Source organism: Caloenas nicobarica, chromosome 8 (assembly GCF_036013445.1).
Source record: "Caloenas nicobarica isolate bCalNic1 chromosome 8, bCalNic1.hap1, whole genome shotgun sequence".
NCBI lineage: Eukaryota > Metazoa > Chordata > Aves > Columbiformes > Columbidae > Caloenas > Caloenas nicobarica.
In genome coordinates, this window is record NC_088252.1 from 22,424,426 (window position 1) to 22,451,667 (window position 27,242).

Sequence of the window (27,242 nt, forward strand, 5' to 3'; positions counted from 1 at the left end):
ATGTAGGAAAAAACCCACACTCAGAGCTGGATCAGTCCATACCATCCATGCTGATGCGGCTGTATCTAGACTGGAGCATCATGAGAGCAAGGAGTAAAACCACTGAGAGTTGTGGTTAGACTGTCTCACTCCTTGAGCAATGTCAGCGAGATCAGTCTGCCTTCTGGAGAATGACAACCGGTAGCTGCTGCATCACGCAAAACCGTCACACAATTGAGTAACCTGAAATCATTTCAAGCAGCCTGTCCCCTCAGGTCTGCTTCAATTGTGGTACACAGATGGGATGAGAACAAGAGGTCTATCCACCCATTTCTCTCCTCAGGCACTTTACCATGGTAGGATATATGTGACTCATGTCCTTTGTTCCTTGTCTCCAAGTAGTGGTGCAGTATGACAGCAATAACACAGTGGTGTGGAGAGAACAGTGTGTGCTGGGGAAAAAGGCCTGATGGAATTATTTGTTGCTGTACTGTTTTTCAGGGCAAGGCTAAAGGCAGGACCGACAGCCATCTTTAAGCAAACCTCATCTCACACTCATGCTCTGCAAGTCTTTTACCTTTCATGTGTACTACGGCCTGGCTATGGTCCTCGCCTCTGGCATTTCTGGCATAGCAAGTATAATTCCGTTTCAAGTCCTCTGGTGTGGCTTTTGAAACTGTTAGAGTCCTTATGATAGTTTTGTCTTCAAAAGCTCTAGTAATTTCACTGTAAAAGAAAAACTAGAGCATTACGTATGTGAAACAACATGCAGCAGGTTCTTAGTGACAAATAGTCCTTTCCCTGATATAACCCGACTCTCTAAAAAAAAAAAAAAAACCCACTCAAAAAACCACCTAAGTTGATATTTTTATAAATCGATAAGACTTCAGATTTTAATACAGCTGCAGCTGTTCCTTTATCTGTTTTTTTCTTAGTATTTATTTTGCCACTCATAATTTTCTCATATTGCAGCTGTGTCACATTGCATTTTACAGATAAAGAAAGTTTTTGCCTACGAAGCAACAAGATCTCAGGAACTCAGACTTCAGAGGCCACGTCGCATTCTCTGGGCAATCCTGGATGAGTCACTTTGTCTCTCTCTGCCTGAATTGATCATCTGCAAGATGAGGATAATAGTATTTCCTTTTTCTACATAGGTTTGCAAACTGATTGGGGTAGCGACTGCCCTTGACACCCAGCAAATGGGACTCTGAACCTCATTTGGGTTTCTTCTAACTGAATGTCTATTCCTGCTAATCAATACTATATATCATATTATGGGTTTGTTTTCAGCCTCTGTTTTTTTAAACATTTTTACCACTTACGCTATTTGGGAACATTTCTCTAAATAAAACTGTGTCTGCCCCCGGTTTAGAAGTCCGACAAGAGCACCAGCTGTCGATGCCACTGCCAGAACCTAAACAAGTGACAATGTGAACTGGTAAACAAAGCTCCCTCAAAAACCTCCGTAAGACAAGACGCTGTCGAGGTCTGGAGGCCTCCTCCCTGGAGCTCCTGGTGCTCAACACGACACGGTGCAGACACAGGAGTTTCCGATTAACAGGGACACAGGGGACTCCACACTCCCTTGCAAGAGAAAATGGGAGTCGCATGTCTGTGCTCACACCCCTCTGCAGGACCCAAGAGAGGGTTAGATACAAATGAAGGTTCACATTAGTATGTTACCTTTGCGTGACTTTTATCTTGGGGTCCATGATGTCATCTGTGCTTTTCCCATCTATGGTCCACCACACCTCAGTCCGGGAGTCCTTCAGGAAGGTGAAGAAGACCTCACAGGGCAGAACAAGGTCCTCTCCTGGGAAGAAAGGACCATAGCGAGGTATTGCAAAGCAGGAACAGCATCACCCTGGCTTTTGTGCTTTCCAGTGATCTTACCAGCCTGAGCTCTGCCTCCCTTCAGGAGGGAATGAGGCCAGCATCCATCTTCAGACATCTGGTAACAGTTTAGCACCCCAGACATGTTGATTTATGACAGAAAAAATAAAAAAAAATCCTGCCTTCTCAAATATGTCAAAAATTCCTTGACTGCACCAAGTGACCCACCCAAAGGGAGATGCTCCATGCCAGCCACTTCCCTGTGTTTATCATCCCCACTGCACAAGGCATAGATGCCATAAAGCGAAGGAGCCAGCTCCACAAAAGCACTTTTGTGTGGGAACACTTGTTCAGGCATTTAGTTTCCCCTCAAGGTTAGGCTTAGGAATGTGAACATCTTTGTGATCAGCCTGTGTTTTTATCTTATAGAGTGGCTATGGAAGAAGTTTGACTTTCTGAGCCAAAAAAGCTGTGCTTTAAAGTGAAAACTCTACTGCTAATCATCATCATCGGCACCACATTTATTACAGCAATGTAATGGGACATGATCCATTCAATATAGGGCATTGCTTCAAAGAGCCATCAGCCTAAACAGATGGGGTGGGGGAAGGGGTGTGGTACTCCATCCCACAATGCTGGAGAGCTGTCATTAATTAGGAAGTAATCAGCCAAAAAGTGGCCAGAAGGCTGAAGCCACTGAGGGGCTGAATAAGGGAGGGTTGGAGCAAAGCACAGCCAGGGACAGGGCTGAGACAAGGTCCTACAGGAATTTCTCTAAGCAGCCGAGAGTCCCTGTTTCATCTGCTTCTGCAGTCCTGCATCTCCGTGCCTGAATAGCTATCTTTATTTGTGCTTGCAAAAATAAACTTCGAAGCTGTGCTGTCGTATTCCGGCATAAAAAACTGGCACCCAACGCTGTCTGCCAGGCAACTTGCAGCAGCTCGTGTGCTCTGTGAGGGAAAGCACCAGGGATGCAGTGGAAGGGGAGAGCTGCTGTGCCTGGCTGGGTCCCCCCGTCCCCGCAGGCTGGCGACAGCAGGCAGAGAGCGTTGCACTTTACCTGCTTCAAGTTCGTAGACAACTTTCTCATTTGGAGAAGAGAACTGCGGTGGCAAGGCCTTTTTTGGAGATCCTGGGGGAAAGAACAGAGAGCCCCCCATGGGGACCCAGACTTCATGAGAACCTGGGGTCTTTGCAGCCTCGCTCATGATGCCCTCACACCCCGCTGCACACGTCCCAGTCTAACTTGTGATACAATCCTGCCGCGGAGTTCCATACAGAGAGAAATCTAATCCTAGTCCCAAAACTCAAGGCCAGACCCAGATTTTGAGGCTCCTCCACAGTGTGGATAAGTCTAGAAACAAGTTTTTGGGCCTTTCACATCAGAAGAGCTCCACACCCCTCTCATCTCCCACAAGACGCAACCTATACCAGTTTGTTTTTATTGCTGCTTCTAAGAAACAAGATACAAACATCATTTCCTGTCACAAGTATTTAATTCAGATCTTAAAGAAGCAGTCGCTATGGGACTCAGAATGGCTATAATGGGACGACCCCACAAGTAATGTCAATCAAAGGGCACAGGAGTCAAAAATTAGCAAGAATGTCAGGGTTATGCACTCACATGCCAGCAGAGGGTACCCCTGGCCATGTCATGGGCTGCACCTCACCAGCCTAAGCCTGGTCACCTTCTGTGTTGCTTGGGACATTTGACATGGTGGTGGGTAGAACCTCTAGTGCAACATGTCCTGGGCAGACACACAAGGCTGACCCCAGCAAGCAAAAATATACCACGTCAGTTGGGTAATGCGGATTGAGCACAACCACAAATGGATCCCGTGACAGCCTCTTTTAGCTGTTTTCACCACTTTTACAGTTATCCACATGCATTTTACATATTTTAAAGTCATTCTTACCCACCACCTTCATCTTTATGGTTCTGGTGAGATTATAGGCTCTTCCATGGTCCTTGAACGTCACAATACAAGTGTAATTCCCTTCGTGCACGCTGCGGACAATGCCGATGACAAGCCTGGGCCCTTGGGGGTATCGTTCATAGAAGTTATCCACCAAGTTGCAGTTCTGGAGTCAGGCAGAAAAACAGTTGAGTTTTAGGACTCAAAAGTAAAGATATTTGTTTAAATGCTACTACAAAGATCTGTTTTTAAACTACGACTATGATACTTGGGATTGTGATGCAGGTCGGACCTAAATACCATGAACTTTGAGCATGTTGGAATAAAAAAACTGGTATGTTCACCTTGAAAATGAGGTGATGAAGCAAATGACCCTAATAGTTTTACCCCACCTTAAATACAGACAATTTTATAAAAGAGATCTCTGATCCAGAAGTACATTTGCAATCAAGGTGAGCACCTCGAGCAAAGAGGGAATGTAAAAAGAGACAGGAAGAAAATTACAGTGTATTCACAAATGGATACTATGGCTAAAGGACCTGTTCCCTGTTGATGTCAGCACATCTAACTCTTTCAGGACTAATCAAGCTACCCCGAGTGACTTCAGCTGAGATCGAGGCCCCAAAATTGGCAAATGGCAAATGAGAATCTGTAGCACAGAAGCCTTAATAACTCTTCTCTTTCTGTCAGGCGAGGCAGGAAACTTCTGCCAAGTATCAAGCTAGAGATCCCTTTTCAGAAAGGGGTTATGCAGATGACATCTTGATTGTCATAAAACCCAAAGATGTGCACATTTTCTAAGAGATTATTTCTGAATGGTACATTTCCAAATCAGATACATCGTAACAGGCAGTTTAAGGCAAGGGTCATATACCATTTTTAATGATTTTTATTAGGCATGAGATGACTTGCTGCCTGAAAAATTACTTCCATGGGGCTTTTTGTTTCATTCTGCTAATTGATTGTTGAGATGTGAATTTCAATTAATGGTGCAACTAAAGCATTTCAACTACTAGAGTGAAACTGCTCCTCTTGGATAAAAGTGTAAGCTTTTCCTGAAGGGTTTTAGAGTTGTTTTTTTTTTTCTTTTAGGGTAGGTTTTTTTTTTAAAAAAAAACAACTTTATTATTAAATTCACTAATATAGAACCTTCTATTCAGAAATCCAAAAGCGCTTTATAAGCAGTTAGAGAATTCAGTCTCATAAGCCTCTGGCTGCACATCCCCTGAGAGTTCTTATTCTTGCTTGACTAAAGGCATCCACCTAGAGAAAAACCCTGAGGTCAAAATTTAATAAAATTGAGTAGCAATTCTGTAGGCAAGAGCCTGAGGATGGCTGGAAACAGCCTAATTATCAGAGCAGGTAGGGTAGGGATGTCTCCATCTTCATAAAAGAGGTTTGCTGGTTTGTGTCAAACAGAGCATCCATGGTCCTTGCAGAGGCCTGATGTACAACTTCATTTCCTGACCTCAAAGGATTTTGGAAAGGATGCCATTTTCATTAGCAGGTGGTGTTTGGTTTTGTTTGGTTGGTTGGTTTTGGGTTTTGTTTTGTTTTTTACAGAAAAGGGAATATGAAACACGGTTTCCTTTACAGGAATGGTGCCTTGCTTACATAGCAGGTCAGGTGTACCGCCAGCAGCTAAACTGAAGTTCCTAAATCCCTGCTAGAGCATTCTCCACTCGTGCATGCTGGTAAAATAATTCAGTGTTAGCTCTCAATTTTATCCAAGTTCCTCCGAGGGTAGTTTTACCCTTGAACTCAGTGGAAACAAAGCTCTTAGAATTAGTAAAGCTGCATTAACAGCTTAATTGCTGTGGAGACACTGAAATATAGCTCCACGATTCTCATACCAACCATTGTTTTTTCAGATACTACAAACACAAAAAGTCCTTCTTACGAGGTACCACTTGACAGTTGGTGTTACACTAGCAGGGTAAAACCCATCAATATCTGGACAGATGATCTTCTCATTGTTGTGCTCCAAGTAGAACATCTGCTCAGCAGGTCTTATTGAATGGCTCACACAAGAGTGCAGGTCTTTTGCAACAACCTCCAAGGGAAATGCAACTTTGCTGCAGTAAGTGGTATTTCTAAGGAGAGAGGAGGATAGGGCTGATTAGTTGAAACTTGTTTTCTCCTATTGCAGTGGAATGAAATAAAAATCACATCTGCAATAATGAGCATCATAGCACTGATGAGGCATATACAGCCTTAGTTGACTCATTTATAAATGGGAAGGAAAACACCAGAGATGGCCACACGGGCTCAGAAAAGCCTGTAAAGATAACTAACAGGCAACATCCACTCCCCTGCTGGTAAAGCAGATAATAGGGTCAAAGACACGAACAAGAAATTATGTGAGGAAGATCAAAAAGAGCTCTTGCACTCAGTGCATAGCAGATGCTATGTCCATTTTGTATTACACTTAGAGACACTTTTAATTTCCTAGAAGTCTGAATCTCATGAATCTTTGCCAAATTAGCATGCAGTCAAAACATTACCCCTGCATCTGTAGCTGTTTTTACTGTAGACATACAGACCACTTCTTAATAGTGAGTGCCTGTGGATTTTGCCATGGGCTCAGCAATAATATTTTCATGGACACTTGCAGCTAGAAAGGAGAGGCATGTTCATTAATGTTTGCAAGGCTCCAAGCATTATTACGATGTAAATTGGCTCAGCACTGAGCGGTCTTATAATTGTAACATTCTTTTCCCTTTAATGCTTATGTAAATGGTCTTCTCCCTACAGAAAAGTCTGGTGCTAGCAGTGTAATTTTACTGCTTCCATGAAAGTCCTTTGATTATGCTGAAGACATGCAGAAGCCACACTGCATAACCTACCTGAGCATGCATGTATAATTCCCCGTGTCATTGAGAAGAGCAGGCCAGAACCAAAGGGTGTCTTTCTCCTTACTGATGTGATTGTCTGGGAGACGAAAATTAATGGGCTCCTCCAGATCCCGGTCCTGCCCGATCCTGTACCAGATCAGGGTTAAGCCAGCAGAATGGGCTGTGCTGTAGTTGTACTTCAAGAAGGTCTCAAAAAGCGGGCATTTGATCTTGGCAGGTTCCCCATCATAAATCTGAATCTGCTTCATGGTGTCCACACCCCAGTCATCGCAGCGTTCTGCAAACAGGAAGAACAAAGTATCTTAACTTGCAAGTCTGTGGGAGAAGAACAGTTCTGCCCATGTTCCCCACAGCCCTCAGTCCCATCCTTGTTAAAATCAGAGGTAAATATGTGGTGTTTTCAGTGGAAGAAAACTGGGCTTTTATAAAGCAGAGCAAGAATACTGTGTTCATTTCTAGAGAATCTGCAAACCTCTTCTTTCCTTTATACACCTCCTTCCAAGCTATTTATCCCCCATCAGGACAATATGACAGGATATTGCCGTAAAACACCAGGCTTCCAGGGGAGCACCAAGAAAATCCAACCCTAAAAATAACCAGTGTAGGAAGATGAAATCTGGGCAAAAACAATGCCAGAGGTGTATGTGCATCCAGGCACAGTGACAGGGAAGATGGAAATAGAGGTGTTGGAAGAAGAGAAATAATATGAACATCAACCCTCCCTTGGAGCTATGGGCCATTGCTCCTGCCAGAAGAAGCTGGACTGTGGGTTCTGGAAACAAGGGCTGTCGTTCCTGTGATGGATTCACGCAACGCCTGCCATGGTAACACAAAGAGTACAAGCGACATGTAGCAACTGTTTATAGTGAAGTTTGGGAAGGGAGGCTGAGGGGCAGAAGGGACACTATGGAGGTGGCAGCAGGTTCCCTTGGAGATCCCCAGGCAGCCCCCAGGTGCACTCCCCAAGCTCAGCTCCATAGGCTCAGCACAGCTCACTGCAGACTCAGGCCGACATAGAAACAGGGCAGCATGAGAAAAAGCCGTTCGGTGCCTTTTTTTCTTTTTAATTTATTCTTGTCATTAGTGAATAGTTTCAGGCCAAACAGCACAAGTCAAAACCCATTTCTCTTCCAAGAGCTCCTTTCCACTCCATTCCTCCTACCCATCAGGATGCCCAGTCACGGAGGGACTCTGTGCAAGCAAAGCACGATACCAGGGTGTCAGCAAACCTGAGGGCAACCTGCGCTGCCAGCACCAGCTGAGACACACGTAGAAGCTGCTGTCACTGCATCCCCCATCTCCCCGCCCTGACGAGGCAGAGCGTGGCAGGGCAGCATCCAGCGCATCTCCTGCAGCTGCTGGGAGGCATTAGCTGGGGCAGCCTGACATCTGAGAGCCCAAAATGAGCTGAATAGGAGAGGGATATGCTGCCTGCAGCCGTCTCCAGGAAAGGTGTCTCAGCGTATCACAGGCACACCACAGACGACACTGCAAAGCCTCTCCAGTTTGCAGATATTATTATAGAAGAATTCAGACTAAGAGGAAAAACGGAATACAATACACTCTTTGAGACCTGTTCTTCTGAACTGACTTCACAAGCCCTAAGCAGGATTTCTGGCATTTTATCTTCCTTAAATAGACACTGGGATGCAGCTTGGCCCCAGCGCTTTAAGGCATCAACACCGACTCCTGTGGCTCAGCAATGGTTAGTCACAGCAAGGAGGAATCTGGGCCAGTAAGAACAGAAATGTTTTCTGGCAGGTTTACACATAAATGTAAATGCAAACTGCACTGCTCCTCCTGTGGTAAGCCAAACACCCATACGACAGAGTGCTGCTTCTGGAGGAAGAAAGTGAACTGGACTAGGAAGAGGCAGCAAAGCCACCCAAGGTACAAGTATTTGCTACTAGGAACCCCAAACCATGGCTGGAAAGTGCCATTGCTTGTCATCTAAAAAACATATAGATGTTTCTTTTAGATCTGCACAGCATCATCCAGTACGGTTGCTACCACAGCCAGCACCAGGGCTCATTTTGAAAGACAAACCACTACTGGAAGCTTTATACCATGGGAAGGTGCGTAGTCACCAATTGCCATGAGGGTCAAGGCCAACCAGAACCAGTACACTGCTTTATGCTGGTGGGGTCAAGCTACTGGATTAAGCATGATCAAGCGGTAAACAGAGTGGTAAATCAGACAAATGGGCCTGCAATAGACTGCCTGCTAATTGCATGACAAAGTACTGCTTACTATTCATGGAGGGGGGGGCATTTGTTTTCAGAAAGAAAAGCTTTCCCTCTCTGTAAGGGGCAGACCTAGGTCTGTAAATCAGGACACTCGAGTTCTCTTCCCAGCATGTGACTTTGCTGTCTCTTCTTGGCTGCATAGAGGCAAATTGTCCGTATTACTTCAAATGGCATGACGGAAGAGGAAGAAAACTATATAAAACATTACAGTACTGAAATTCTTGGAGTCAGGATCAATGAAATTTGCAATCGTGAACAGCTCTTGCATTTTGCAACAGCTCATAAATCAGCATTATAAAACTAGTTACCTGTTCTACCTGAATGAGTTACCAAAAATAGATACAACTGTTTTATTTTTTTTCTCCTTTCTAGATTACTCAAAAGCAATGTATGGGTCTTGTCTTGGCTGGGGAAGAGGTGACTTATTATTCTTTACTATAAGAACGGTACCTGGAGATTTTGTCTCAGACCTGACTTCAGGAACACTGTCACACCAAACAGCTAGTCCTGAGGCTCCCCATGTGCATCCTGCCTTGTGGTGCTGCATGCTCTGAGCTGAACCCCAAACATATCTCATAACTGTGCTGGTAACGAGCAGCTACACCACACAGCAGGCGCAGCCACACAGCTTGAGATGGCAGGCTGTGCCTGCCACCCTGCTGACAAGGACTCCTCTGGCTGCTGGGGCAAAGCCAGCCCAGCACAGCCCCGAAGGCTCAGGGAGCAAAGCCTTGATCCACCGCTCACAGCAGAGATGGCAGAAACACCACGGGCTGGAGAGAGAGCTCCTTCACACAGAAAACACTGAGGCCAGGAGTTGCGGTGCTTTGCACAACTTCCCTCCTCCCCATGTCATGCTGACAGCAGTACTACTATGATTTTTGGGATGTTTTATACCCGAGATAGCTGGGCTCAGCCTGACAAGGTATATGAGGGGACCACAGGGCATCCTTCATACACACACCTTTGTGAACCACTTCCTCCTCAGCTGTGATGTGGCTCTTCTCCCTGTGCCAACAACATCCTTTGCTGTGGTGGCACTTTTGCAGCAGGTGGGTTGAGCCCAGACAGCCGCCTGCACTCCTCATACACACATGAAGCAGAGGGGATGCTCGCATTATTATTGCTATAATTTAATTTGTAACAGCTCTCTGTGATGTTTTGTGCCCTCTCCACTCTTTTTACCTTCATTGGAGTTTCAGAGCCTATTTGCTGCTAACACCAGCGTGCAGCTGCTTGGATGTCAGTCTGAACTGGAAATAGTCTGAACAAATTTAATGACTTCACAGTGAACTTCATTGACACAGAGCAGCTCCCATTATGAAAAAAAAAAAAAGAATATATACACACACAGACAGATACATCCTGACTCCAGTAACAATATTCAAGAGAGCACTGCAGAAAGAAGATGCAAGAAGCCATTCTACTTGTGAGAAACAGCACTAACTTCTATGATGTTGTGACGGCAGCAACTCACACTTGTTTTCACTGGCTAAGCCTAGGAAATGAGTTTCTGCTCTCTTGAAATGTTTCTCGCACAAAACAGCCGTTGGGTTAAAAGCAGCTCCTGATTGCATTGATGCTCTGACTTCAGGGGTTCACTGACAAATGGAAACCAGTGAAGAGATGAGGGAGCTCCATGCAACTCCATGGTCCCTTCCACACTGCAGGGAATGGAGCACTACACACATAACTGAGGGACACAACAAAATAATCTAAAAATCCACCATCCCACAAGTGCAACTTTCTAGAAATGTCTCTGCAAAATACTTCTCAAAGAAACCACCCTCCTCCCATTACCAATGAGGTGCAGATGCCTCAACCGACACCTCTCACCAGCGGCTGCTCTGCAGTCACACAGCAGGGCAGTCTATGACCCGTAATACCTACCCCTGAGAGACAACGCAGGAAAAAGGTAAGAAGTGGTCCTGTTTCCACAGCCCTCCTTGGAAAAAGGGATGAGAGTTACACAGGCTGGAGGGAGTCTGCATGGCAGAGGGAAAAACCCACCACCAGCACAGGAAGAGAAAGTACAGGCAGAAAAGTCAGGATGAAGATGCTCATCCTGATTTCACGTGCTTTGAGATAAAGAGTGGGCTGCTGCGCTACTGTTCCTCCTGATGTGCACCAGGAACCAAGTGAACTGGCAAAGATAACTCCAAATGTCTTCGTTGCTTGGACTGTATGTCACAATGGGTGTTCACAGGGGTATCTACTACTGATACAAGGGACAGAAACCTATTTTGATACAGAAATAGTCAGATCTTTCCCATTTCCAAAGCTGGTGCTACAACACGCTTAAACATCAGGCATCCCAAAACAGACTCCTCAGAAGCCAAATGAAGCTGAATAAAGTGGCTCCTCCAGATGCAGAGTAAAAAATCAAAAGTGGGGGGGGCGGGGGGGGGGAAAAAAAGTAATGCTGCTGCTCAGCTACATAAAGGTGAAAACAGACACTTCTGGAAACCTTTCCCAACCTTTCACTTATTGCACTGATTTACCCCCTTGGGAACAGAGCTCCAAATATACACGCCTGAAACACTCCATTTTGAAATGCATTGGCAGCACCCATTACAAGCACCCACGCAGTCAAAACAGAGATGAAATCGGTGCAATTATTTGGATTTCTCAAGAAAAGACAACTGCTTAACCCATGGATCAAAAAAAGAAAACTAGAGTAAGGCCACATCAAGAAATGCTGTCCCATTTTGTCCACAGATTGGCATTTCTATGCAGTCATTTTAAGTACCACCATTTCAAAAAAAATTCTCAACCACCAGAATTCTACCCACTCCACACCGCCTCCACTCCTTCCCTCCCCATAGGCTACAAAAACAAGGCTTCCCCTAGTTAAAAGTACTGTGAGAGAAATAATAAAGAACCATCCTTATGAGAGGCCATCTATCATGCTGGCACAAATTACCCTGCATTTGCCAAATTGATGTGACCTCCTTAATCGTCTCTAATTTTGGGAGGGGGCCTGCCTTGCACACAGATGGGACCAAGCCGTGGCAGCAGGACACGAAGCCATCGATGCTGCTGGTTGAGTGACGCTGCAGACCACTCTTCCCCACGCCATTTCAGCAGTAGCATCAGATGGGGCTGCACTATCTCAACAGCTTCCTATTATCTTCAGCTGCCCCTGCTGCATTATCTGAAGGTAAAGTTGATATGAGTCAGCCTTCACCCAGGGAGCAGAGTCAGGCCAGTGGTTAGCTTGATGCAAGAATCAGCATCAACAGGCAGAAAAAGTTTGTCATGCAAAGCAATTAACTGAGGATTAATCATTACTACCTTGATTTTTTTTTTCCTCCACCCTCTTTCAAGTTCAAAGCAGTCAGTGAGAAGGCAGCAGAGGAACTTGGGCTGAATGAAGGAGCAGCGCTGCGAGCACAGGAGGTACCAGCTGTAGTCAGCTGCCACACGTGGGTGCACCTTCCACTTACACCGGTGCCCAAAGCACCCACTCTTCCATTGCATCTGTGTTGTTCTTCTCACACGTGCATCCTGCACAAGAACCCCTACAGCATCACACTCCCCCATGTGCTTTGCTCAGCAGCTGAGCAACGAGGCAGCGCGGCAGGGCAGCATTCCCCATGCTGTCTGTACCCCATCTGACTGTGCAACCTGATGGAAGGAGGATGGCATGGAGAAAAAACAAATGAGAATATCTTCCCTGGACTACGAAAAGAGGCACAGACCCAGACGTACTGAAATCAGTGGGAATGACAAAGAACTTGGGTTAGCCCTAGCCAAGATCAGCCACTTCTCACTTTTTGCTCCCACCACCTCTGCAGTGGCAATGGTGGTTAGAGAATGCCTAAAAAGTGGTTGGAGCTCAGCACTGCCTTGGATGCTCAACCTAGAAGCTGCATGAACTCCGCAGGAATTTATAATCTGACTTTTAGCTGGAATACATCAAAAAAGGGCCTGTCACAACCTCACTGCCTTCTTTCTACAGCCTCTCCAAGAGAGCAAATGGAAATGGTCCTGGCAAAAATCTCCCTGTGAGCAGCTTGGACACAGCCTGGCTCTGTACCTGTGGTTCTGCTGCAATGGCACCAGCAATGTGGATTTACACTTCTCCCAAGTCTCACTGTATTCATGCCGTGTTGCTGCTCAGCTGTGATGCCCCTGTGGAAGCAGATCCACTGGATGCTGCACATGAGGATGGAGTCTCTCTGTCTCTCCAACTGCTTTTATCATTTAAATACATAGGACAAATGAGAAAGGAAGAAGGAAAAGGACTTCCTGTTGCAGGACACCTCATCATTTCCAAAAGCACTTCTATGTTATACATTGTGGTTACCCTTAGATTCTGAAAGCCTAGTTTAAACAGGTGTGATGGTCTGCATCTCTGCCAGCTTCACAAAAACAAGCTGACTGCATAAACTTGTGTTGACTTCAGCACAGCCAGAACTTCAGAAGAAGCAGCCAAGGCACAACATCCAAAAAACTATGATTCTATAATGGAGTTCATAGCTCCTGACTCCGAATTTCCTTATCTAATCAAGCACAGCCTGTAACATGGGGAGGGGTAGTTGTTGTTTGTGTCTTTTAAAACTCCTCTACAAGGGAGCTCCATGCCTCCACTCTGTATCTGTGCGTAAAGCTGTGTTTACTGCATGTGGCAGAGTATTTTGGTTACCTCCAGCAACTGGGTCAAAAAAAAAAAAAAATCAGTTTTCTCTAGCAAGCTAGACATGCTTTCCTGGAGGCCTTTCTTAAAATTGAGATCAAAACGATAAAGGTAGGGCTATGAACTGCTTCAAAGCCTGAAGGAGAAAAGGAGCAAATAGCTACTTTCCATCCCGCTTCATTGAGGAAATTGCTGCACGAAGCAAAGCAGAGCAGCACGGGAGGAGGAGAGACAGAGGAAATGGAACAATCTGTTGCGAAATCATCTGTAGTGAAGGCAGCGTGAAAAGGAGGTTTACCTGATTAGCGTCACCCTAGAGCTGTGCTCAAGCTGGCAGGGGCCCTCCTGTGTGCCTGGGACATCAGACTGGGACTTGACAAGGTCCAGGCTCAACTCCTGGCCCTGCCACGGGCTTGCTTAGTTAAACCCATGCAACCTAATTATTGCACTTAGAAGCTCTGTTGCCTCCCATCCTGCTTGAAGATACAGTCAACAATTCTGCACTGCCCACCAGACATCAACAGGGATGTCTGCATAAAAACCCACTACAGCAGTTGGCCTCAGAAAATGCAGCAGACAGTTAAATGCACTGTAAGGGTCTATAAGCCTGGCAGGAGTCACTTGTGTGCAATAAGGTGTAGGAGACTGACTGCACAACTGTGCAGCTGCAGGGGGGGATCTGACGGATAAGGAGGGTACGAGACAGGTCCCCAATGTCCCCTGATGCTCTATTTGATACACATGGAGGAGCAAAAGTGACCATCCAATATCACATCAGCAACACCCACAAAATGGGCTGCTTTCCTCCACACGTTTCTGCACTTCAGCGCAGATGGGTCATGTCATGTTGATGCCTGCACAAAACTCACCCCTCAACCTCTTTCCTCAGCTGACAAGAAGTAGACGTGAGGTCTTATCCCCTCGGCGGGCACAAGTCTGGCTGGTGCAGAGGGAGGCTGGCGGCTGCAGTTGCACATCTGTACCCAGGCCAACTCTGCTCTGCAGGTTTTATCTCCAACCACTTCAGGGCTATGCACCTGTCAACACCCTGGGTGTTGAATAACTTCATGCCCCCAAGCACCATAAACTTCTACAACTGCAGTAACTCACAGATGGGTATGAACAGTTATAAAATCATGTCCTAAATCAGGACAGCAAGAAGCTGAGTTTGGAAGAGTAGGAGGCAGTCAGGAAATCCCAGGAAAAGATGATGGGGGAGGGATTTAGTCTCTTTAGAAAACAATAATGCAGTTTAATCTATTTTTCTTTTGACTTTACACACTAAAATAAGCTGCTCAGCTTCTGGGGCTGTCACAAATCATAAGGAAAATAAGGCCACTGGAACCCCATCCGTAGAATAAGGACTATATAGTAATAATCCTGAGGAGCCGCGCAAGGCTTTCCATCTTCAAAGTGTTTTACAGACAGTAATTTATTAATCTGCAGATTTCCCCTGGCCATAAGTAGCTACTCTGCCTCTCTGCTAAGCACAAGAGAGACACACAGTGCAGATCGGCATTCAGGAGAGATGGTGCAGGCGGCAGCTCTGACCTCTGGGGCTGGACGTCAGTTTTTGGCTTGCTGCGGTCAGACCTTCAGTGCTCCAGCCACCACCTGAATCCAGAAGCACTGGTGATGCCTGGTACTTTGGAGCTGACTTCAGAGAGGACAAAACTGGTGCCTGAGAGCCTCTGGTATGGGGAAGTGTAAGAGACAAGCTCAAAACCCAGCAAACAACAGCAAAGCCCAAAATAAAACTCCTAGAATGAGGCTCCTGGCTGCCTTACAGCCACTGCCTGCCATGTCGGGGTGTCACTTGGGGCAGAAGCCAGCCCCAGTCCTGGGCTCAGCCTACCACACAGCCGGTCTGATAGCCCCAGAGGGAGCTGTCAGAGGAATTTTCCATGTAAACACAGTGCTTCCTCCCACCAAAGGGCTATTTATGCCCAGCTCACACTAGGTGGGTCCTTTAGATAATCAGCATGAGGCTGCTCCTCCTCTCCCGGCAGCAATATCCTTCTGCTTTTCTAATTCCCTAAAACAATACTCCTAACCATGATCCCCTTCCCAGCCCTCACCCTGCAAAAGCTGGGAGCTCCTGGAGAATGGGAGAACAGCCTGGTTAGCAGAGAGAGAAAAATGGAACAAAGAGCACAACTACAGCTACATCTCCTAAATAGGGTGGTACCTAAGATTGGCCAGCTTTGTCTGCAAACAAGATAACATTATTCCATATTCATACTGACTCTTATGTTATTTGTATTACTGGTTTTTTGTCGCTTTTAAGCCAGTGTATATTTACATGACTTCAGTAGTGCCAAAGAAATCACTGTAAGACCAAAACTGGCTTCATTGGTTTTTGCTATGCTTGTCTGGATATCAGAACATTTGGGTTCATTAAGCATCCTACAACACAAGCAGAGAGATCTAAGCCTTATTTCCATCTTAAGGATGTCTTAGCTGAGGAAAGCAGAAGACCCTGAGTACCATTGCAAACAATGTCCCAAACGTCACAAGTAAGGAATTCAAACCTAGGCACTGCAGATCATGTATATTCTCGAGACCAGAAGAGATTTGCCCACACATACAGCATGAGTGAGTAGCAGACTCAGGCATAAATTCAGCCTCAGACTCCAAGTCTTTTACTCTACACTACTCAGATCACATTTCTTTCCTCTTCCAGCTTGCGGCTCTCTTTCAGCAAATGATTTTGTTTCAGCACCAGCCTCCATACACAGTAGAAACAGCCAAGCCCAAAGAACAGATGTTTAAAGCCACAGTGCTCTTGATGAAATTGGCAGGTGAAATAAAATTTATGGATTTGTCTCTCTGGAAAGGCTGTCTGCATTATAGCCAGAGCAGTGCTGGTGTTTTACAGCTGAAACTAGTTACCGGTGGCTCCTCATCCAATCTGTAAACCCAAAGAGCTCAGGACTCAGCAGGGCTGGTACCCCTGGCCTGGGCAGTCCTGGGCTCCTGCACCTGCCTCCAGCCTTCTCCAGCCCCCAGCCAGCCTGGGCTGGAGAGAGAGCTGGTCCCAACAATACAGCATTACATGACTGCTATAGCAAAGCACAGAAAAAGATCCCTTACCAAGTTACACATCTTAAATATCCCAGGAGCCAGGTTCCCTGGTGAGAGCGACCCATCTCCATGGCTTCACTTGGTGTTAGGAGACCACTGGGCAGTTGCAAACTGCGCACAGCCCATCTGCATTCACTCCAGATAACCTCTGCTCTGCTCCCTCCACCTACACTCCCCTCTCTGAGAAGAAAAAGCAAGTCCAAATGCTGTAACATTATCAGAGCATGTCCAGTCTCCCACGCTGCTCTGTATTTACGACTTTGCAAGGGTGAAATGAGCTCCAGTTGCCTTTTGGTGCCAGTTCCAGGAAACCCCCCAGTGTAACAGAGGGCTGCACAGACAGCTGCCCCACCATCCAAGTACAAGCAGTCATCCAAGCCTGTTATGAATAACAAAAGATGTTTTGACAGCCCAAAGTAGTTTATGATGTCCATGGAACAAAAAGGGAGCTCTGAACCAAAGAGTGGGTCTGTCGCCCACGGACCTGCAGAAAATTAAATGCACACACTACAGTGGATTTGCAGAAGAAATGTATTCTAACTGATCATGTATCCCATGCATCACCCTTCGACAAATGTTCTTGCAGCACTCCACAAGGACTCTACCCATCCTGTACAGAAAACCCCTGCTAAAGGAGGAATATTTTAAAAGCACTAAATACCTCACAGAAATGCATGGAAGGTTCTGCCAGATCAATTGGCACAAGCCTGCGTGACCCAAACACCAGGGTGCTCATTTCACAGCTCCCAGCTGACAGCCTCAGCTTTTAGAATTGCTCGAACATTTCCTGGGCAGCCCTGATTCAATTGCACCTACCTCCCATTTCTGAAAAAGTCCAAGATGACTGCACGTGGGGTGTCGTAACGCTGCCTCAGCAGGAGGAGGATATTGCGTTGGTGGAGAGCAGAACAGCACGTTCAGAAGCACACGCAAGGCGGGGATTTTCCCAGCGAGCAGCAGCAATCTGCGTCTGGGTCTCTCCTTCCCCAGGAACTCTACCACCTAGGGCTTAGCAGAGGAGATCTGGGCCATATATTCTTTCTCCTTTGCTGTTTCCCCACTGCTCACCACTTCCACTAGGTCCCTGTTAGCCAGGATGGGACATGTCTTGCTGAAGACTACAGCCCACTGTGAGAGCAACCCAAGGAGAAAAAGCCTCCCAGCCTTCAGCCTCTGCGATGAGCCCTACACTGAGATGAACCTTGCTGAGAAGAGTGTTGTGATTCTGGCCCCGATAACTCAGCGTGGTCCAAGAGATAATGACAAAAGAGCTGTTCATCTGCTCAGAATATTATAACTGCTTGCTTGCCAGCGCTGCAGAGGGGCAAGGGCTCATGGGGGGACTTGCCAGTCTCCTGCACAGCCCTTATTTCTTAACATTTCCCCCTAATAAAGCCAGCGCCTGTTCTTTCCTCCCTCCCCCTTTCCACTCGCCTCCTGCAAATCATGCTGTCTCCTTCCACCCCCAAATAGGAAGTCCAGAGCCGAGACACACACAATCTGCCTCTTCACAAGAGCTGGGCTGAACATGTGCCAGAGGAGCTGCGAGCATTACAACATATTTCCTGTCAGGAAAGTGACTCAGTGAGATGGGTATGAGAGCTCCTCTCACTCAAGAAGTTCCCCTCTCCCCTTGCATTGCTGAGGCACGAGTCAGAATCCGAGAGCCGGAATTTCAACCCCCTCCGGATCTAACTGGGAATAGCAGAGTTCAGGTTCAAGCCCAGGTCCTGCGTGCAACTCAGTGACAAGTCAGTGCCATGTGCTGAGCCCTGGTTTCACCCCTCATAGAAGGGGATTAACAATACTGACCAAGTAGGCAGCTTGAATTTACAAAGCACTTCTAGTTTGAGATGGTGCTTGTTGCTATTTGCTTATGCCCCCATTTCCACCATCCTCTCAGCCCCTACACATGAGCATTATACAATACCCACACAGAACTAACAGCGTTCATGCATTTTGCTAAAGAATTTTACACACTACCATTTCATCCAGGAATACTGTAAATGCTTAAAATCACTGCAGCCAGTTTTCTTTCTCCAGTTTCAAATCACCTCTTCCCACAATAAGCGAGCAGACCCATCGTGTGCCACGTTCTTACCAGAGCCGCTGCCAAGGGTGACCATGCACAGCCAGAGTGTAACCGGCAGGACACTGACCATCTTCATCCTGCTGAGACAAGGCACACACAGAGCTTCTGGTTAGTTTACAATATTTCATCATTGCAGACAATTTTTTAACCCTGAGTGTATGCGTTTATTCCTCTGCTCACCCAATGATCCTTTAATTCTGGTATGTTCTTTTTTTATTTCATTAGGATTCCTTAGGAAAAGCATCTGTATGGCAGCATTGTCCAGCCTACAGGCAGCTGTGTGAGCTCTCCAAGCCTGGGAGGTGTCGGCTCAGAAGAGGACAGCCAAGCTCATTGACTTCAGTCACTGGAATAGTCTATGCCCATGAGCACGAGGAGTAAGGTAGATGCTTGCAGGCTAGAAATCCCAAACTTTGACTCCCAAGCCACTATGATCCTTTGCTGAGACTTCACTCTGCCAGAGCACATGCTCATTTCTAAGAACAAGCACAAAAAGCATTTGCGAGCAGTGGCTGAAGCACATTTGCACTGAACACACACCCAATAGTTTGGAATGACAACCGCACTGACGCAGCCTGAATTTGCAAGGTCTGCCTGCTGGTGACCTGAGAAGAGGCCACTACCAGGGTCCTGACTGCTTCACCCTGTTCCTGAAGGTTGAGGCAGGACAAAGCTCCACCAGCTCTTTCCAGCCAAACCCTCCTTGGAACAGCCACCTCGCAGGAGCAAACAAGTGCCAGGTTTGTATGCTTTTTGAAAATTATCTGAATAAAGGTTTATACTTTCAAAGCAGCACTAATAGGCAAAAAACAATACCAGACTCCTCCGTTCCTGCTATGGAGCAAGATTTCCTGTAATTTGAGACAAATGTGTGCTGCCAGAGTCTCACTTGTCACCTGCTCCAGTATCTGGCATTCAGCTCTCAGAGCTGTTCACTCACTGGAATTAAATTTCCCTGTGTTTCTAGGTTTTCCAGGGTGCAACTTATAAGCTGGTAGTCACAGAACCTGACATTTACTAGATGCTCTCATTAATGGGGCGAAGGTTGCACTTGATATTCCCAGGTGCTGTCAGAACACAAAGGGAGAAGAGATGGTTAACAGGCTCAGCTTCATCAAAGCATCTCAGGTCCGCCAGGCAGATGCAGTAATGAGCATGGTGATACTGTCAGGAACATGTTCATGAGATGACAGGGAAATCTGCTCCATCAGAGTGGGGAGAGAAATCGCAGAGCTCCCTTAAACGTGTCTCTCATAAACCTGTCCATAATATATGCATTACAAAGGAGGGCTTTAAGCATAAGCAGAGAGCACCTAAAATTGCACAGATTGCAGAGATTAACAAGAATGGGATGTGTGAACTGTACTACTCCACATCCAGCGGCGGATATTGAATCCTTCCTTTTCAATGCTGGCATCTGAAAAGCCTTTGTATGATGCTTTCCCTCTGCTGGACTCATCTCAAAGAGACAAAGGAAATCTGGAGCAAGCCTGCTCTTCCCCACACAGTCCATGCAAAAGGCTGCAGACTGCCTCAGAAGCCATAATGCCTTCAGAAACAGGCAAGAAGCTGGGAAGAAGGTGAGTTTTCTTCCCTGGGGTCCAGCTGGAAGGGCTGGTTGATGCCTACCTCCTTCTTCCAAACTGAAATGCCAACTACTAATCAAACCCTTCTCTATTGCTATCTACAACCAGCTCCCAACGCCACTTAAGATGATTCCATATGGAGGAAACAAACTGAGGTACTCCTACCCCCTGGAAATGCTGCAGAAAGATGGAACATCTTTATGCCATCAGATCAGACAGAACCAACATGCTGCATTTTTGGTTGGAATTTAAAAACTTTGGGTAATTCAGATGCTGGAAGAGAGGGAATGTAAACAGCTGGAGGATCGTTCCCACAATAAAGATCCCTCATGGTTCCCTCTCTGTTTGTTATTAGATAAATGCACAGAGTGTCCTAACTCACCCTTATTTTCCAGTGATTCTCTCCTGCATTTTGCACAAATCAGACTGAATTCAGCCCTGAAGCAAGGAGGGACAACTACTGACTTTGGATGAGTTTCTCTCATTTACAGCAAGGCCATTTACGTGGCCTGAGGCCAAAATAAACTACTACGTTTCACTCGGTGATACATGAACTCTGCAGCAAGCCAATATTTACATCCACTAACTATGCTCATAGGAACATGTTCCTTTTGACTGTCTCAAAGAGCCACCAGGTCTCTGTTCCCACAAGTAAGGTATCCAAGTGTTCCACACTCTGCCTGCTAGTAGGAAAATTCTGATTTTATAGCTGGGTAGAGCATGAAACAAGAAGCCCTGCACAGTGTGATTTCACTTCTGGTTCATTCCAGACTCTCCAGAGATCTTATCAGTGGAGACAGACGGACACAGAGCCTGTCAGATTACAGCAATTTCACCATTATGGGAATGGGACTCAGCTGACCACAGCCCTGGCTGCTCTCACACCATGCAAAATACAAAGGGCCATGGAAGGCATGTGCGCAGAGTCAAGGGCTGGTCAAGGCGGGTCATCACAACCTCCTGGATGCCCTCACCACATCAGCTTTTGCCAGCTGAGATAAGGAAGAGGATTCTCCCACTTTGCTGAAGAAATTGAGAGCTTGCATGCACAATGAACTAAAAAAAGAAGGGACTGTAGGGCAGGATGGCTTCTGCAGTCCAGCTCCTTTCCTGTGGTATATGATTATTCCAAAAAAAAAAATCAAATTAATGCCACAGAATCTGATGGTTTGTACTACTAATGCAGCACATGGACCAACTCTTATGTACTAGCACTGCTAGCACTGTGATGCTTTGACTGAAATGGCATGAAATCTGTGATATACTCCAAAATAGAAAGGTATTTCCACAGTAGTCCTGTGGTCACACAATGTCACCATTTCTTCCCAGGGAGGATAACGTGATTCTGCCAGTGACACCAGGAAAAGAGCGTTGGACTGCTCATTCAGCCGCAGAGAGAGGGTGGGTTTTGCAATGCTCTAAGAACCTGACGCCACAAGACTACAACACACCCTGGTCTTGCCAGGAACCAAAGAGTTCACTCAGCCTTTTCCAGCAACCTGCTGCATTGTTTCATGTCATCAGAAAGCATGTTGCCATCTTGCCTGTATATGATGCAATTGTAGCGGTGTCTGATTAACTTATTGCACAATTTGGTATTGCTACACGGAAACACCAGCAACTCTGGCTGCAATCAGAGGAGCCAGAAGTCAGAGAGTGCAAAACGCCAGCTGAAGCGGAGGGGTTCCCCCAACTGCATCCACCCAGAAAGGTCACAGACCTCACTTCTAGTATACAGAAAAATAAAATAAAAATCAAACGCTAAAGGAAGCCAGGGGTAAAATTGGCGAGCAGAAGTGCGGACCAGCTCAGAAATCACTCCACAAATCAAAAGCAGGCAAGCAGAGCTGCCAGAAGGCAGCTGGAGAGCTCTGGTACATTCTCAGCACTCCAGGAACTTCTCATGAGACCAATATACTCAGAGGTGTTCTTAATCTCTCCTGAAATTAAGATTTTAATAGTAATAATTAAAAAAGCAGTTGGGGAAAACAATTCATCACTGCTGTTGCTCATATTTTTTTTTTAAGGAATTTACTTGAAATGTTCATTTTGTTCCAAATCAGGAATTGTTTACTTTTCATTCCTGAGCATTTTCTTCTTCAAACTTTCACCTTCTGCCTACTAAGAAGCCAGGAAAAGCGGGGTGGGAAGAACAAGGTCATGGAAGTGTCTCCTGTTCTTAAAAGCAGAGGTGGTGGAAAGGTTTGTTTTTTCATTGTATACTGGCCAGCAGTGGCCTTTATGTCAGAAAAAAAACATTAATGTTATTCATATAAAACACCTTTTAATAAAACACCCTTCCCAAACAGATCTAGGCAAAGAATTTTTCACTCCTGCCCTTAGCAGCATGGACCTTGCAAAGCCTACGCGCTTTCCAAGCAATTATAAAACCCAAGACAGGTGTCAAATAATTAACAAAGAGTGCTGCACTCAAAGTAACTACTGTACACCTATTCTCAAAGACACTGTATCAATTCTACAGAACAATGCTGCATTTTCCAAGAAAATGCCTTTGTCCCTCCTAACCACAGGCACCTAGGGAGAGCTGACAGGTTTTTTGCTTTTCACTGAGAAGTCACACCCCGGCACGCAGAACAAAAGCACCCTTCAAAACCTCGCCACTAAGTGCTCCGGCTGAAAGGGCATTTAAAATAAACCAGTTTCAGAAAGAAGAAAAAAATAACACTGGCCAGAGCAGGTCTTACATATTATTTTCTTTCTGTAATTCTGTACCAAGCCCCTCCAAGTCAAAAGCATCTGAGAGTGCAGGACTGGCCCCAGGAAAAGGGATGCAGACACAGGAAGGCCAACAAAACCCGGGGTGGGCTAACTTAGGAAATACTTTGCTTCCACATCACATGGACTTGGGGCTGAAGGGCTGCAGCGTGGGGCTGGCGCTCAAGAGAGGGGCACAGCTCCTCAGCTCCCACATCATAGAATCATTTAGGTTGGAAAAGCCCCTCAGGACGACCGCATGCCCACGACTCTGCATCATCACCCAGCAGCACTGGAGACAGCTGCTTAGGGAGCCTGCTGGGTTTTATTACGGGGAAAATAGATGTAAAGTCCAAGTAAATTTAAAGTATCCAGAAGGCAGACAAAGGGCAGCATGCAAAAGCAGCTGCAGAAAAGTAATAGCACAAACACTAATGGAAAGTGGGAAAAGGCCCTTCAGCCCTCCAGGAAACACTTTTGCTTTTCAGTATGTGCAGGAGTAAGTCAGACAAAGGAAGGAATTACTGTAGCATAAACCACCTTGGTGCCACTCAGCTGGGATTTGCGCAGCATCTCTCAGACGCTGCCTCTCCTCTGGAGGCCCTTTGGGCACTGCACAGCACCGCCCTTTGCTGCAGCACCAGTGTGTCCACTCGTGTTCCTGCCCGAAGCAGAGCCGCTCCTGCAGACAGCCCTCCCGAGCAACCCAACGTTACACCAAAATCCCTGAAGACGTGGGTAGAAAAAGACAGGTGACAGGTTTTGGAAGTCCAGCTTTTTCTCTCTAGGAGGAATTTCCACATTAAAGTTTTCCTTCCCAGACAGCTTCCAGAAATGAATGGGGAGGAAACCAACAGCAATTTGATGGCTAACGCCATAAGCAGCTCAGAGCACTTTCCCTGCTCTCGTGCTCACTTCGCCACACTCATCACTTCAAACATGGGCACACTGACTAGCACAGGGCCCCCGACACTGTCCTTGGAAAACATTCACATCTCTCCTAAGGGCAGAGAGCCCAGTTTGTCTTGGCAGCAGCTCCCTAACAGCCAGGCACATTTCGGCAGGAATCAGCCGGGGCTGAATCCTGGCCCACAGTCAGGGATGCTGTGGAGCAGTCAGTGAGACCCATTCAGCACACCCAATAGTGACACATCCAAGTCAGGGACTTGCGAAATGGATGCTGAAGTCTCACTTTTCCCAGGGTAGCTGCACTTAGCAAGCTATCACGTGCCTAACAGAGTGGGTTTAAAGGATTTTGTTCTGGGATGTTTCTATTATAAAAGTACTTTGTATCATTAAAACGAAAGGAAACACTTAGATTTGAGCAGACTGAAACTGTCACTAGCTAGAATCACAGCAAATATTAAACACTTGCTTTTGCAGAGGTGGGGGGAAAAAAGAATTAGACTAACGGGAGTCAGATGGAAAGCTGCCCTAGTCTCCCCCATTACTAGCACAAATCATCTGCTGTCTTCCCTGCCCAGAGCGGGCTCCTGGCACTGGGGAGCTACGGTGCTCATACGCAGTTTTACACCCAGGTCTACTGGTACCCAGAAGAGGGGAAAAACAAGAAACAAACAAGACAAACCAAACAAACCAAACACAAACCAAAACACAACTAACCACATATACACACACACACAAAGACAAAACAAACAAGAAAACCTGGAAGCAATCTTCTCAGTCAGTGGCTCAGCCAGCTCTTCGCCAGTTGAGGACATGGCACCAGGCATCTGAGGTGGCTCCATTGCCCGTCACCCACTGCTGCCTCTTCCTGGCCTCCTGCGCTGCACATCCAGGCCAAGGGCTGCAGTCTGCTGTCTTTTTACTAATTACTTTTTATTAAATCCCCAACACGGGAATGAACCAACCCAGCAGTGCGTCACTCCAGGGGTCACCCTGGGAGGTGGTCCCAAGCTATTTCTCCTTCAACGCAGCAGTGCAAACTGCAGGAGCAAGGCCGACCTTCAAAGAGCACCAAGAGCTCCTGTGGGCAGAGCAGGCAGCAGCCCCACCTTGAGCTCAGAGGTTCAGGGAAAAGTGGGGAGATGTTCATTAACAGTGACTCATTTCTGGGAGCTCCCTTGGTAGTGGAAGATTTGCTTCTGTCAGTGCCAATGTTTGGGACAGAGGTGAATGCCAGGCAGGCAACTTGTGATCTGCTGTTGGCATCTAGATACCATCTCCTGGTGTCCTTTTGGCTCAACAGATTTTACACTAATAATCAATATTCAAGGGAAGAAGCTACTTTTACCCCCGTCTCAAGAGAAAAGGAAAAGTGCAACCTAGGCATGTGGTGAGAAGTGCGGGGGGCTCGAAAATAAATCTGAAGAAAGCCAGTATCCCCTCCTTTCCTTTTCAGTTCTCCTGGGGTCCTCCCAGTGCTTGGCAAAGCAGAAATGCTACAGATCCTGCACGCTGCTCTGCCTGAGCCCAGGGTGCTGCTGAGTATAATTTGGCAGCTGTTTAGCAGGCAGAGCATGCTACATTTCATACATTTAAAATAAACCAGCTCAATCTGTCACCTCTCTGAAATATATGCACACCTGGACAAGACAAATAAACAGCTGGGACTCTCACCGAGAGATCTGTGGAGTGAGCTGAAGAGGGGCAGGTTGAGCCACAGCTATGAAATCAAACAGCATGGATTACAAATGCATACATGCTGGCTACCAAGCAGTTCAAACACCAATCTACAAGAGCACTTCTGTGCTCAAGCAAAAGGTATCCAGCCAAGATAGTCTATTTTTTAAGCCTGAATAGCCAGAGAATGAAAAGCTTCCAACAGAGCTTCAAAGAGTGCTGAGACCTTCCATGAAGCCAGACACAATGCTTCTATTTTGGACAGTGATGTTATAGCAAAAGGAGAGCTCTGAGAAATAGCCACATATTGCGCTACAGGAAAATAAACTGACAAACTAATCTTTGCGCAGAAAAAAAAGAAATCTGCAACCAACATGGCTCAAACACCCGAGGATACTTAAGGAATCCAGAGTGAGATTCCTCCCTCACTGTAAGAGTCCCCATTAGCTCTTATGGAGCCCCTGGAGACATCTGAGAAGCATTTAATTTACACATTCTGCTTCCTAACCTTTATAATGGCTTTTAGATGTAAGCAACTCCACTGCCTTCCCCAAGAGGTTATTCTACTGTCCCTGTGGACATAACAACACATCCACATTGTGCAACAGATTGCACAGCAGCAACCCCAAGCTAGCCCAGCCCGAGCCTCTAAATCCAGAGAATACAATGCAGACTCATGCAGGTTTATCAGCTGGGCTTACTGCCTTTTGCATGACCGGCCTGGGACTCTTGAACCCCAGAGCAGCTTTCCCAGGAGAGACAAGCCCAGCCTGGCACAGCAAGAGCTCTGCAGCCCCACTGCACATCAGGGGCTGCACCCAGCTCTGCTGAGCACTTGTTGTAATGGGCTCTCAGTCTCAAAAAACACTCCAAGAGTTCCTTTTCTTAACTTCAAGCCCTTGCTGCCAGCTACATACCTGCACTTTAACTTCATCTCCTCCCCTTATAGCCCTCAGCACTTGCAGATCAGATTCCCAGGATGGCTGCTCTATATTCAGCCAATATCTTCCCCTTCTTGCTCCCTCAGAGAAGGACACAGCAGGCAAAACGCCTCCAAGCACCACCATGCTCCAGAGCACAACATCACTGTGTTTCACTCCCCTTTCCAAGCATCTCTTTTACTGTGCCGTTGCCACAAAATCCCCAGGCTGCAATGTCTCCGGCACCGCTAGCAGGTTTACCCATGCTGCTGTGAGTGGTGAAGACCTGATCTCCAACTCTCCCTGCAGCGTAAGAGAAGGATTTCCTCAAGTGACTCCAGGTATCCTGAAGCAACACATTCATGGGTAAAAGCAAGTCAGCTGAGCTTTTCTGTTTCAAGTTTGAGCCACACAGTGTTTCCACACCTGGCACTTATATTAATCGTGTTAATTTAATCGCATTTATAAGAAAAAGCAAACAAGAACAGGACTTGGAGATGCTTCGTTCCCTCTCCTCCAGCTCAGATAGGCTGCTCTGTAACTGTGCAAAATTTAAAGCAATAGTTAAAGGAACAGCAAAGGCACTGAAAGCCCAGGAGCTACCTGTCCCCCCCAAGACAACACCCCACTTGGAAGCAGTTCTCCAGAGCTCTTTCCAGCCTTCCCACAGGCCTCCATCTTCCCATTCCACCCACTTGGTCCTCCTGGTGACTCTCATGGCAACTTTATTCTGTGTGCCTGCCCCATCCTGGTCAGCACAGTACAGGCTGCACTCTGCAAAGGGAACTAGA

At 46.5% G+C, this 27,242-nt stretch overlaps 1 protein-coding gene across 2 annotated transcripts in view; it reads right to left on the reverse strand.

Annotated features, from left to right (window-relative positions):
- Positions 1–27,242, reverse strand: part of IL1RAP (interleukin 1 receptor accessory protein) — a 48,806-nt gene that overhangs the window by 13,028 nt on the left and 8,536 nt on the right. For both annotated transcript variants that reach the window (XM_065640374.1, XM_065640375.1), the window contains exons 2-8: positions 18,657–18,724; positions 6,578–6,863; positions 5,632–5,824; positions 3,732–3,897; positions 2,876–2,947; positions 1,666–1,795; positions 557–705 (exon numbers count right to left, since the gene is read on the reverse strand). In XM_065640374.1, the coding sequence (XP_065496446.1) occupies positions 557–705; positions 1,666–1,795; positions 2,876–2,947; positions 3,732–3,897; positions 5,632–5,824; positions 6,578–6,863; positions 18,657–18,723 (1,063 nt within the window). In that variant the 5' untranslated portion in view covers position 18,724. The remainder of the gene's footprint in view (positions 1–556; positions 706–1,665; positions 1,796–2,875; positions 2,948–3,731; positions 3,898–5,631; positions 5,825–6,577; positions 6,864–18,656; positions 18,725–27,242) is intronic.